The sequence below is a fragment of the Hermetia illucens genome, chromosome 1 (genome assembly GCF_905115235.1).
Source record: "Hermetia illucens chromosome 1, iHerIll2.2.curated.20191125, whole genome shotgun sequence".
Taxonomy (NCBI): Eukaryota; Metazoa; Arthropoda; class Insecta; order Diptera; family Stratiomyidae; genus Hermetia; species Hermetia illucens.
In genome coordinates this window covers 155,061,598-155,076,277 of record NC_051849.1, presented here as the reverse complement: position 1 = coordinate 155,076,277, position 14,680 = coordinate 155,061,598, and the positions used below count along the sequence as shown (strand labels likewise).

At 41.0% G+C, this 14,680-nt stretch overlaps 1 protein-coding gene across 1 annotated transcript in view; it reads right to left on the bottom strand.

Moving 5' to 3' along the window:
- Positions 1-14,289, bottom strand: part of LOC119647062 (SET domain-containing protein SmydA-8) — a 31,321-nt gene extending 17,032 nt beyond the window's left edge. The window contains exon 1 of the mRNA XM_038047819.1: positions 13,852-14,289. Coding sequence (XP_037903747.1) covers positions 13,852-14,192 — 341 coding nt within the window. The 5' untranslated portion in view covers positions 14,193-14,289. The remainder of the gene's footprint in view (positions 1-13,851) is intronic.
- Between the last annotated feature and the right edge of the window lie 391 nt (positions 14,290-14,680).

Genomic DNA, 14,680 nt, shown 5'->3' with positions numbered 1-14,680 from the left:
GCGGTGTTATATGTGAAGAAATTATTATTATAATTCTATAAAGAGACTGACTCATCGGTTGCCTTTATTATATTGAAAAGGAGCAATCATTAACTAATGCTTGCTTTTAAAAATAAATTTATTTTGGGGGGATGGGCATGGCTAACGAAAGGAAAATTGAGAGAAGTAATTACCCCCTCTTGAGGTTTCTCGGGGGCTTCGCGATAATTTTAAAGGGCTCGTGTACACCCCGGACCACGCCCTACAAATGTATGAATATTTTGTGAAAGCATTAAAGTTGGTATTAGTCAGCCCATTCGATGCAGGATACATTGTTAATCCATATTCTGCAAAGGAATGCATTGTTACGATGGTTAAATGCCATAACATATCTCCTTTATGGTATCAGTAAATACAGATATGAGTGCGCATTACCCATATCTGTATTCAACTGGTGCTCCTGAGGCTTCTTTCCAATGAAGAAACTCTCGTAAGGATCCAATTTGTTGGACTTGATCTCTTTCAGCACCGTTACCCTCTCCATTTTATCGTCATGTTCTACAATATGCCGTGCAACTGCAGAATTGATATGTGTTTTCTGCCCCCGTTTTATTAGCTCAGCTTCTTTTAAATGTTCCTTGACCTGTTTGTTGACTAGTCGTTTGGTTTGCCTTACGTATGTACAAGGGCAACCTTCGCAAGACATCTTGTAGATGTCGCTTTTTTCCTCTTCCTTCTTTGGGTCTTTTCTTTGCCTAATTGCGCTTTGAGCGTGTGAATCCTGCTTGATCCTACTGCTTCGGTGCCTTCTTTGGCCAAGATTCGTCGCAAAGCTGAGAACATTGCCATTGAGTATGTTATGCTGGCTCGTTTTGTGTCCATCTTTATCCTCTTTTGTTCGAACAAAGTTGTTACGCGATTTCGGTCCCTCGTACCTTGCATCTTCTTAATTAAGCTATGGATAAGAGTTGGCCAAAATCCATTTTTTGTGGCTATATACACAATTTGTGACTTTTCTTTTTGGTGTGTAGTTTAAATTTCAAATCCACTTTTTATCTAAATTTCACTATCCATCATTGTAACGGTATTTTGAACATATAAACTCGTAAAGTTGATAAAAGTTGCCTCATTATGTTAGTTTTCTCACATGCAAAACTGATGGGCTTAATTATGGAAAATCTAGGAATATTACGTATCAACTGGGAGAAAACCTGGGCTTAATATGGAACAAATTCACTTAAATATGGTAGTTTTGAATGCGAACATTGAAAAATTAACACCCTAAAATACTAAAACTACCATGTTTATCTGAATTTGCTCCTTATCAAGACCAGGTTGCCCCATTTAATGCGGAATATTCGTAAATTTTCTACTATTAAGCCCATCATTTTTGCATGAGATTTGAAAGTTAACATAATGAGGCAACTTTTGTCAATTGTAGGGATTTGTAAATATAAAAACCATGTAAACTAGTGTAATAGATACACTCCATGGCTTTTTAGCTAAATTATTTTTAACTGCCGTTTTTCGTGAGGGTAAATTTTAATCAAAATCCAACGTTTTTGATATGACAATGCTATTTCTTAAAAAACCGCCGCTGAACATTCTTAGCATAAAAATTTTACTGGATATAAATAATGGATAAACTTTTGTTTTTTCTGTTTGATGTTTTTTTTTAAATTGTTGCAGAAAACAGTAAGCATTGATAATATAACGCGCGCTACAGACATCGCAATCATCTCTTCATGTGATGATGGATTATTGTACATTGATTGGATTGGAGTGATTGGATTATTGTACATTTTAAAAGAAAAAACATCAGGAGAAAAGTATGGTTTAAACATTGTTTATTACAAAGAAGAAAATATACACATACTAATTTTGCAAAAGATTACAATAATTATTTAATAATGGATGAATAAATGTATTTACTGTCACCTAAAATAATGAAGCAAAATACAGTAATGGGAGATGCTATATCACCACATGAAAAATTAACAGCAACACTTAGATTTTTAGCAACAGGGAGAACCTACGAAGACTTTAAATTCAACAACAATATCTTCTCAATCCCTTTCGACTATCATACCAGAAATATGTGAGGCGGTGTACAGTGCTCTACACAAGGATTACTTGAAGGTAAGTGACAAATAAACGACAAAATATTATTTCAAATTTGTTTGCATATATATAATAATATATAATATTTTGTCGTTTATTTTATATAAAAATATTATTAAAATATTATATATATTTATAAAAATATTAGGTATGGATCAGAAGTCATTGTAGTTAAATACGTTGTTAAGTTGTTGTTGTTGTTGTTCTGGCTTCCAGAAGAAGAGCGAAATGGCGTTGGGGTTCTGCAACAACTTGGTGTACAGAACAACCTTAACACTTCCACCTGCTTGCTGCTAGGCAGCAAAACAGGAGAGAGAACCGATAGGCCGGGAACTTTTATCACTATCGGCGTTCCCGAACCTGATGTTAAGAAGATTCGGGAAAAATCGGGTTGCCGGCTCTACTATGGGCTGGGGACCGTCGCGTTACAAGTGTCGGCTCCTAAAACCATTGAAGGGGACATGCAGCCCCCGGCATCTACACCTGAAACGTAGATGAGGTGCCACATTTCCCAAGTAAATTTGCAGCATTGTAAAGCGGCGACTGCACTTATCAGTCGTCGGATCAATAGCTGCAAGACATTTATATACCTCATACAAGAACCGTGGGTTGTTGGTGGGGCAGTCAGGGGCCTAAACTCCCAACATGCTGACCTATGCCAATGGAAGCGATCGACCCCGCACCTGCATGGTAGTCTCCAAAGACTTCCAGGCTAACCTGGTTAACGACCTATATGACGGCGACACCACATCGGCTAAGCTAACCGTAAAAAGTCAACAGGGAGATAAAGAGATACTATGGTGCTCTGCATATTTCCCCTACGACGCAGAAGATGTTCCCAGTGGAACATTCATCAGAGCTATCCAATATGCCAAAAGTAGAGGCATGGGGGTAATAGCGGGATGTGATGTCAACGCTCACCACATATGCTGGGGAAGTTCGAACATCAATGCAAGAGGATCGAGACTACTGGAGTATCTAGTAGGAACCGATTTGCAGGTCCTAAATGTGGGTAATGAACCACTTTCTTCAACGTGGTCGAGAAGTCATCGACATCACGGTGGCATCTCCTGACATCACGGCTCTGATCGGAGAGTGGAGAGTATCAAACGATATCACACTCTCGGATCACAGACGCATTGATTTCGTTATGGGCATGGATCTACCTCCACCCACTCCATTTCGGAATCCGAGGAAGACAGAATGGGTAATGTATCAAACAGAATTGAGCACCCGAATCACGATCCCTGCGAAGCGCATCAAATCCATTACTGGAATTGAAAAGACAACTCAGATGATCACAACTAGCATGAGAGAAGCTTTCGAAGAAAGCTGTCCACTCAAGATGCCAAAGAAGGGTAAAAGACCATGGTGGAGCTCGGATTTGGCAAAACAGAGGAGAACGACAAGGATGCTCCTCAATCGCGCTCTGAAGGGTGAATCAAGCACTAGCTGGAATCGCTATAAAGAGGCACAAAAGGCTCTAAAGAAGAGCATAAGATCGGCCAAACGATCATCTTGGAGACGCTTTTGCGAAGAGACTAACTCTCTTGAGGCAACCTCAAAGCTGAAGCGGATTCTGGTCAAAGAACGTAGCCAGAAACTGGGTTATTTACGTTTACAGAATGGGAAGTACACAGAAAGCGATGAAGAAACGGCAAATCATTTGCTTGAAGTACACTTCCCAGGCAGCATCCAAAATCTAATCTCGGGGCCAACAGGTGCATACAGCCCTCAACCGAGAGACTGGAATCTGGCATGCAAAGTATTATCACTGGAGCGAGTGAAATGGGCATTTAACTCGTTCCATAGATACAAGTTTGCAGGTCCGGATGGCATCATCCTTGCGCTAGTAATAGAAGGAATGGAGGCCATGGGTCTACATATTCGGAATATATATCGGGCATGCCTAGCACACGCTTATATTCCAATTAAATGGCGGGATGTGAAGGTGTTGTTCATTCCCAAACCAGGAAAACCCATCTACACAGACGCAAAAAGCTTTCGACCGATCAGCCTAACGCCCTTTCTGCTAAAAGGACTAGAAAGACTAGTAGATCGGTTCATAAGGGATACACACATTCCTAAGTGGCCACTTCACCATAGGCAACACGCCTACCAGAAAGGCAAATCCACGGAGACAGCACTCCATGAACTTACGGCAAAAATTGAAAAGGCAATGTCCGAAAAAGAATACGCCTTAGGCGCATTCATGGACATCGAAGGTGCCTTCAATTATGCCTCATTCGCGGCAATTTGTGATGCGGCAAGACAGCATGAAATCGAACCGCTGCTAATCAGTTGGATCCTTCACATGCTAGAGTGGAGAAAAATCCACATATCGGTCGGCCAGAAGTCTATTGAAGCAGGATGTCTCAGGGGCTGCCCACAGGGCGGGGTTCTCTCTCCACTGTTACGGCTCTTGGTGATGGATACCCTGCTGTGGCTCCTGGAGGACAAAAAGGTCTTCGCGCAAGCATTTGCGGACGACCTAGCCGTAATAATTACCGGCAAGTTTGCGGACACAGTATGTGACCGCTTGAATGCAACTCTGCATGTAATCCACAGCTGCTGCCTCCGCAATGGCCTCACGGTGAACGCTAGGAAGACTGGACTAGTTATGTTCACTAGGAACGTCAGGTGGGGTAGCTATACGCTACCCACCTTAGCAGGGGCGGAAATCCAGCTGGCACAAACAGTCAAGTACTTAGGAGTACATTTCGACTCCAAGTTAATGTGGAAGCATCATATCCAGGAACAATATCAGAAATCCTGCAGATTGCTCTGGTGCTGTAGGAATGCGATAGGTAAGACCTGGGGACTTTCACCTAAACGGATATACTGGATGTATACATCCATAATAAAACCCATTTTGATGTATGCATGCATCGTCTGGTGGCCAAGACTGAACTTTGCTAACAGCAGGAAGCTGCTAACGCAGATTCAGAGATTTGGTTGCCTAAGTATTACTGGACCAATGAGTACTACGCCGACTGCGGCACTTGAAGCTATCCTGAATTTACCCCCAATTCACTTGGAGGTGAAACGAAAAGCGGCCAACGACGCATATGGGCTCGATACCATTGGGGCGTGGAAAAGCGGCCAATCCAACGGGCGTGCGTCTATCTGGAAATTCCTTGAAAAACATCCGGTAGCCCTGATGCCGACCGATCATATGGTTTCCAGATTCGTCTTTGAAAAGACATATACTGTCGTAATCACCGAAAGAGAAAGTTGGTCGTCAAGTGGCCATGAGTCTTCAGATTACAGACCTAATAATCTTCACCGACGGGTCAGTCATGAAGGATGGATCAGGTGCAGGGGTGTTCTCGGAGAATCCGATTATAGAACTGGCCCGACCTCTCGGAAAAATGACGACTATATTCCAGGCGGAGATATATGCCATTTCATTGGCAGCAGAAGAATGTCTGCGACAGAAATGGAGGGGTCGCACCATTCGAATCTGTTCCGACAGTCGGGCGGCATTATCAGCGCTAAATGGCAACAACATATCAAGCAAGTTGGTGTGGAGTTGTCATCAGGTGCTGCTGAAACTTGGCCGACTGAACGAAACATTCTTGATGTGGGTGCCGGGGCACTCTAACATCGCCGGCAATGAGGAGGCTGACAGACTAGCTCGCCGAGGGTCTGGATCCACAATGGTGGGGCCAGAACCAGCTCTTGGAAGTCTGTCAAGTCTGCTCTGAAGAGTGAAATTGCAAGGATTCACGCAACCGAGTGGAAAAATTTGGACTCTTGCCGGCAAGCGAAAATCCTTGTGAAGGAGCCTAGGGCCACTAGAGCGGCATTTTTGTTGTCTCTTAAGAAGTCGGACATGAAAACCCTAGTAGGGCTTTTGACGGGACACTGCCCCTTAAACTACCATATGGAAAAGATTGGGGTAGTGGTTTCGGCTGTGTGCAGCCAATGTGAGGAGGAGGAGGAGACAGCCCTGCACTTTTTATGCAGCTGCCCGGCATCCTCAGATTTCAGACGAAGACACCTTGGCAAGGTTTTCTTCAATGAAGAATCTGCACACTCTGTGCCTCTGGAGAATGTTCTCAGATTCGCCTGCGAACACCGTAGGCGGGAAGCCATTGAATAGGCAACTACGGGGATAGTACAATGGGCCTAATAATGGCCTGAGTGCTCGGGGCTGCGGCTCCCCCCAGTTAATTAAACTAACTAACTAACTTTTATTGAGAGACTGGCGAATGAGTTTGAGTGCCCGAGTGGATATTTGCGAATTTTCAGGCATAGATAATAGAATAGCTGGTGAAAACTGAGCTTCTGGCAGATTGTGTAAAGGGGGTGGTCGGTTTATTAAAGTAGATTTTTGGTGTTCTTCATAGACTGGCGACTAAATCGGAGGATTGTTTTGATCTGAATACGGTGAAATGTTGTGAATAAAGCGACTAGATGCAGATGAGTGTCACTTATTCCAAAAATCCTAGTCATATGGTGAAGTTGGGAACGGGGTCATAACTGTATGTGATGTTGTTAAACTGCCAAATTCAGCTGCGTCTCCTTGATAATTTCCTTAGGGAGAATACGTTGCGTTTTACTCAAATCTCGAAATTTAAATGCAATCGCTTTTCCAATGTCGCTTGTCCAAATGTCGAAACGATCGTCGGGAAATTGAGTTGGACGTTTGTAATGATCTCTAACAGATATTAAAACGTCCTTTGTAAAATTTGTTCAGAGTTTTTTTTCCTAGCTGATGCGGGAGAAATTTCAACAGATATGTTTGAGACTTCATTAATTAATTTTTCTTGCATATCTGATTCTATCACTGCCGATGATACTGACTCCAATGAATTGTCCTATAAATATATTTTGTGTCTCAGTTTCCTTAATCACCAGAAGAATGGAAGAAACTGGCTGCATTATTTGAACAACAATTGAATTTTCCATATCTGCTTGGTGCGAAACCGAGATGTCTGGAGTTCTTTATTAAGGCAGGCCTAGACCGGATACCAGTTGTGACGTTGATGATGATGATGATTCTAATGGTTATAGTTGACACTCAACATCAGTTGGTTCTGTGAGCTTTGGAACCAACGGATTGACAGACGGTGTTTTACAAAATTCTTTCATAAACTTCAGAAAAATTAATTACACATTCCAAATGAAGAAACAAGCAAAAGCTCAAGGCGTCTAATACGTCTTTGTTGTAGTTGACGCATTTCCACCAAGATGTGAAATTTCAAAACCGTTCATGCAAGCAGAATTGGATTCTGTGGGGGGGAAAAATATGTAACTATCGTGTTTCGAGCAAGACGAGTTGTGGAAAATGCTTTTCATACAGATATTAATTTACATTCAAGTAAAATTGAATCAATTGTGATGGCATGGTGCACATTACACAATTTTTAATTTTAAGGATACCAAATTACTATAGCAGTCCAGAGTGCTTCGATCACAAGCAAACTGATAATGGAATCATACAGGGGTGCAGTACAAGTGATTCTGCTACGGAACCTTGACTGTGAAGAAAGGTAGGAAATATGGCACGAACGACTAAAGACAAAAGCTCATTAATTATTTCAACAATGCAGGTCAAATTCCCTGGGAAAATAACTTTATCAAAGTAATACGTATATGTATGTATATATTTTATTTCAACGTGGATTACAAGACACTGGCTTTTTAAGTAAATAAAATAAAAAAAAATACATTCGTTTGATTACCCAATCATCCAAATTCGAGCATCTCTGCCGTGGAATATCTTGATCCCCCAAGAATCCCAGAAGTGGGTAATACCACAGTTTTTGTTCATATATAGTATATCTTCGTCGCTTGAACCCTATTTAGAAGCCATCACTTTTTCATGCTCTTTCCCATAAGCGCAACGAAGATTATTAATTTTTTTAAGTACAGACTATTTGTTTTTGTTCAACTTCTTGAAGTTTACCTAATAACTTTATATATGCTGCATTACGTTTGCCACGATCGTGGTACTCTTTACTTTTTATTTTCCACACGCAAGGTTCGGAATGGTAAATTTCAATGAACTGTACAGTTTTATCTCATGAGAATCTCATCAGTTGAACTGTACAGTTTTCAGTTTTGCCCGCACACGTAACGATTTAACTGAACAGTTAAAATTGCACATCTGTACGCCGCTTAATTGGTAAAGAGGGAAATGTAGATGTGGCAAAAAGAGCAGTTTAGGAGTAAGCACTGGTCCGCAAATTGCGACGAAGTGGAAAATCATTTCACAAGATTGTGAAATTAATTGCTAATAAGTTATTACACTTCGTCGACACATTGTGACGATTTGCAAAAAGGCTCCAGTAATGCCTTTGAAAGTGACTGCCCCAGATATCGAGACCTTTGTTAGTTCTTTTAGCTAAAATTGAGCTATGAAGCGAAAATCAATTTATTTGGAAACGACTGTGAAAGAAATGTTCAATGTCCAAAAGGTAAAGAATTCTGTGTAAATATTTCAAAAACAAAAAGAAAAAAGCTGACAATGAATAGGAATGATATAGATCCTGCATAAACGACAAAGGGCCATTATGAAAAACAATGCTTATTTCGAAGGGAACATGCATGGATCCTTCAGTGGGATAATGATCCAAAACACATTTCAAAACTTATCAAACAATTTTTCGAAGACAGGTTGGCATATTACCTGTTAGAAACTGTGAGCTGTCTTAAAGAAAAAACTGGCTGAACAAACCTTTGCCAAGAAGGGCCAATTATTGGAATATGTGAAGAAAACTTGGAACGAAATTCAAATTGAAAGCTGAATTCGAGAACATGTTTAGGTAGTCTGCTCTTCGAGAACCAAGTAATTGCTGATGACCAGCAAAAACTACAGCCATCGTTAGTTTTTGCGTAATTGGGCATGATACTGATCAACGAATGGTATATGAATACCTACCGAAAAGGAGAATCTATTCAATTTATGGGATTGGCGTTCAGTAATGCTACGTTGTCTTACCAATTTAATGAAAGTTATCGTCACTTGCCCATATCACTCAATTATCCTTACCTTCAGCCAAAGAAGTAGCCTGTCGAAATTGTGTATGGCTAAAAATGAGTATACCCTCAAACGACTATCGAGAGATAGAAACGAGCAACTTTCGTAGACGTCTGTTTAAATCAGTTGAAAGTTATTCACATCACCCGGCTGGAAAACCCATTTATTAACGGAAAAATTAACTGACTCACCGTAAGGTAGGTAAAACTGATCAAAATGGAAAGAAAAAAACTATAAAGGGGGTTAAAAAACGTCAAGTTGGCTGTGCAGCAAAGTAGGGGGGAATTTCAAAGGAATTCTTCTCAAAGATGAATATAAATTTGTGACGGATTCTTATAGAATGACGACCAGCTCATTCAAAAGTCATACATTCCTTTGCATCACGTGCGCTAATCTCCTGCTGAAAGTCAATCAAGGGTTATTTCTCAGCAATGAAAGGATCAAGACTGCCAGCAGAAACTTAAGAGATAATAGAGTACTCGTGACAATTAAAAAAGAAGTCATGCAAATTTGTAGTAGAAAAAGGGGCAGCAAAATTACGAAAGGCAAAGCTTGTACGGGTGCTGAATTGTGCACGCAGAGGAGGTTTTCCTTGCATTATGGTATTGGTAGGAGCTTCTATTCGTACCCGAAGCTTCTTATTATTCCATATATCATTTAGCCTGAGATCCTTTCAGATAAGCAGTCTGGTTTATGTAAAGCCATCCCACTATTGAAATCATCAAGTTGGAAGATCCATAGCGACGATTGTTATTCCCAGTTACTCCCTTGCCTTTTTCAATAGTGAAGGAAGGGCAGAAGGGAAGAAAGCGTTGGTATAGCAATAATGATGGACTCAAAGAGTAGGCTTAATGTTATGGAGCATGACCGTGAATGGTAAAAATTAATTTTAATAAAAGAATTCTATTTTGAATTATATATTTTATTAAAGTACCACAGGCTTTTCGCAATCATATTAATATATTGTTTAGTTTCCTTTATTACGAATAATGGCTTCACAAGTTTTCTCCATTTTCGCACTAGATATTTTGTACAACCTTAACTGTCTCTACATTCATTTCCATGTCTGAGTCTCCGAGTTGTCCTAATATCGGCGGATGCCGGATTTTACCTAATACTACCATTAAGTGCCAAACATTTAGACTATGCAGAATGGTGTACTTCCGAATAGTTTGAACCAGAATGTGTGAGAAACCCAACCGTGAAGGATTTAAGTACAACACATGTAGCTGACAATATTACGCGAAATACAACTACCCGCTCGAGACGCCAAATTTCTTTGATTTCCCGAGGGAATGGCTCCTGGTTTACTTTCTTTTCCACGCATTTCCGTCCAATTTTGCTATTATGGGGGATAGCAACATTAACAATATATGCGGAGTGACCAATCTTGTCAACTAACAGCATTTCAAGCTTGTCATGCGGAATGTGCCCATCAGTTAGAACTTGCCAGTCCTAATACATGCAGAACTATGCAGTACTGTCTGCCGCTCATATTGATAAACCAGACATGCTCTCATGTTCAGACCATGATTGTATGCAAGGCTTTGGTGAATTACCTTACACACAGCATTGCGGCTATTTGTATATTTGCACTAATGACACTACCGAGCGCAATGCTGAACACGTTGCCTCCTACTGTGTATGGTAGTGTACCGTTACGGCCTTGAATGAAGTGCTCTAACACGTTTCAAGGCCCTGATCCAATATGCGCCAACGATTATTATTATTATTACTAATGACACTACAGTGCAGCCAGAAATTAGATGGTTAAATATTTGTAACACCGAACTACGCATTCTGCGCTGGTCGTTCTCCAAACGCTCTTTCATGATAAACTCTCAGAGGATTGAAAGATCCATCGTTCAAGCTAAGTGGAATCAGTGCACATTCTGCCTTACAAGCAGTCGCATCAAGGAATTTGGACATAGTAGTCCGTATCCGCCGCTGCACGTTTTTCGGATCCAGTTTCGTTCATGGCATGCATAAGCCAGTGAAGGGATAGCGTACACATTCAGTGCGCTTATTTTATTTTTTCCCAAGAGATGCGATTTTAGATCCAGCTTCACACGCCACAGTAATTCGGACAGCAGAGCATCCTTTGGATCACCAACTCGAGCATGGCTTCCTAGCAAAATTCCTAGGTATTTGTATAAGCCTGTCTCGGTCATAGCTTGGATTTGGAGGTCACCAATGCTATGTCCGGGATGCGGCTCGTGATGATCTTTGTGGATAGCTTGGATTCGACACTTTTTTAATCTAAATTCCAGTGCCATGCAAACCGAAGGGCACTCAACGAATTCCCCTGGAATATGCCCCTCCGTATATGGATAGGCTCTCAGGTATTGGTATCCTCAAATGAACGCACTCATAAGGTGGAATGCCGCCCTTCCATGATTGCCGCCAAAAACTTTATTAGTTTGGGATCAATGCGTTACAGACTTAGAACATCGATTAACCAGGTGTGTGGGGTGCTGTCGGTTTCTTGGCCTCTAGTTGCTTGTCCTACAACTAGCGAGTCGATAATAAGTTGCTCTTTGCAACCGCTTGACACGACTTGGCAGCCCTTCTGCTCCTCGGATAGAATATTGTTGGTCTTAAGTTGCGTCCACTAATAATGGACGTTATGAATTTTTAGAGGGTTGGTAAGCAAGTAATTGGTTTTGTGTCTTTGGGGTCCTGCACCGTATCCTTTTTCCATCTACCCGCAGTGAGGAAGAGTAGAAATTTCTCCGGGCAACTAATAACCTGGTTTATGCCATGTGCCAGCCGACTGTGTATACTAGTAAATTTTTTATACCAGAAATTCTGCACCCAGTCCAGTTCAAAACCCTTTCAGTTCTTCAAACTGTTTATAACTTGTCGAATCTCCTCTTCTGTGAAATCCACAAAATTTATGCCCAGTGTAATGGCATGGCGGGTGCCTTCAGCGGTAATCCATTCAGTATGCTCACCATGCTGCGCGGGTAACCCCCAAAGTCCACCCCTTGCAACAGAACATAAAAAGTCACCACTATTGTTACTTCAAAACTTCAAGTCTTGGCAAACACTTATCTTTAATGTCCCATGGGGGATAATTTGTTCCAGCATAATTTCAAACGAAGAACAACGGCGGACAAATTGCTCGTGAATGTTTTTGATTAGAAGGCAGAAGTTGCAACGAATAGGCCACAAAATAAGAAAGTGTGAGGATTCCATTGCATTACATAGCAGACACTATTTCGAGTCGACTAAATTTACCCCCTATTCCTTGCAAGGTGGACTGGAGGGCAACTAACGACAAATGTTCGGTTGAAACTATTAGCACAGAGTAAGACGACCACTAGCATATTCCAGGCGGAAATATACACCATAGGCAAATGTGCCTCCTTTAATCTGCAAAGGAACTACAGGGGGCAGAACATAGCTATTCTCATCGATAGCCAAGCAGCGATCAAGGCACTTAGGTCCAACCAGGTGAACTCTAAACTGGTATGGTAATGCCTTGAGAGACTGAATACACTCGGCTCGTCCAACAAGGTCTGGATACTTTCGGTTCCAGGCCATGCTGGGTTGGAAGGAAAGGAGGCAGCGGATGAACTAACCAAGAAGGGAGCAGGGACGCCTTTACACGGGCCAGAACTCTTCTGTGGAATCGGAAACGGTTTCATGGCTATGAATCTAAGAAATGAAGAGAAACGGTTGAGGGAAAAATGGCGGATTCGCACCGTTCGAATCTATTCCAGCAGTCAAGCAGCGTTATCAGTATTAAATAACATGACCAGAAACTGCACAAACTCGTCCGACTGAACAAAATTCTCCTAAGATGGGTACTGGGGTACTCAAACATCGGTAGCGAGGATATTAGCAGACAAGTTCGTCAAGCGACTGGCTCCGCAATACTGAGAAAAGCGTCAAAATTTTACGTTAGACCATCTAAGTTAAAGTTTCAAAGGTTGAATGGAATGGAATGGAATTCCTGTCGGCAGGCGAAAATTTGAGAGAAAAAAGAAAGAAGCTGGAGCCCATGGAGCGGTATTCTACTGTTCTTTAAAAGATGGACATTGAAAACTCTGACAATTTTTAACAGGTTTAACCGAACATTGCTCCTTAAATTAATATATTCAGAAAATATGTGAGGAAGAGGAGGAGAGGGCCTTGCATTTCATATCCAGCTGCCCGGTCTCCTCAGACCTTAGATACTTCAGAAAGGTTTTTCAGTGAAAAATCTGTTCACTCTTTGCCTCAGGAATACGTTCTTAGATTAGCAAAAGTTTGCGAACACCGAAAGTAGGTGGCCGTTGAATAGGCGAGGGGCGAGTACAATGGACCTCATAAAAGGCCTGAGTGCGTGGAGATGCACCTCACCTCTAAAAATAACTTAATAGCAGCAGAGACAATGCTCGTCATCGGAAATATACTTGCACCCTCGCTATCTGCCTGGATTCACAGAACATTAAAGATCGTGATTCAGGGGATTCAGAAACCTACTGTTACCTTTGTACCTAGCTACCAATATTTTAAACCAAATATTTCAAATGTATATATATATATGTAGGAACATTGGGCCAGTATAGTTCCCACAAACCTTCCTTTCCGGCCTGGAGTCACCGTCGAATATTTTTATATCACCCTTTCATCTTTGATAGTCTTTCCTCATTCGTGGGTTTGCAAACACAATGAAGTTGCTTCCTGAGTAATACTTATGTTTACTCTACGCCAAGCAATGATATAAACTATAATATTGGATGTTCATTAGAATCTTCTTTTAAATTGCAACTTACCTTAGAGGTGTGATGCATTCTAGCTGTGGGCAACGGTTTTTTGAGTCAACTCCAGCTCCAAAAGGGGCCTTGGCGTTTCTAAACACTTTACATTCACCACTATGGATATTTGAATTCCAGCAAAGTTTGCACACTGGCCAACGACACTGTGGACATTTTGCGTCCTTGGAGCTATAATCAATGGGTTGGCAACATACTAAGCAAACGATTTCTGTTCCACTTTTCGGCCCGCACGCGAATGGGAATTCATCAATTACAACATCACCCGCACGTAAATCTCGTAGTGCTCTCCCATACCTTCCCAACTGATCATCGAATCCTACGGCAAATATAACTTCCATGGTAACTGCTATTCTTTGAATATTTTATCTTCGATTATCAATGCATGGCGATATTGTTTTAGGGTTGAGAACTATTCGCGGACACAATCATGTTAACTTCGCGAATTCTCACTCAAAATGTCATTCTAAAATTAGATTCTTCGGATATGAATTGTATCTCGCAGTTTGACTTTGTTGAATCTTGGGAAACATCTTCATTTATGAGTTAGAGGTTCGTTTCCATAGGTTGGAAACTAGATGTCGTTACATTTTTAACTAAATGAAAATTAGTTTAATTAAAGGGAGGCGGATAGTCAAATTTGATATGTTAGTTACTGAAAAGATGGGATGAAATACTTATATGACGATTCAAATAGATAATATATGTACAATTGTTTCAGAAAGAATAGATGAAGCTAAAGGCCATAATTTTCTAGGTGTTGTTGAAGTTTACTTTAGGATTAGAGAAGCATTCAGTTGCAATTAAATTTTTGTAATACAACGAAGTT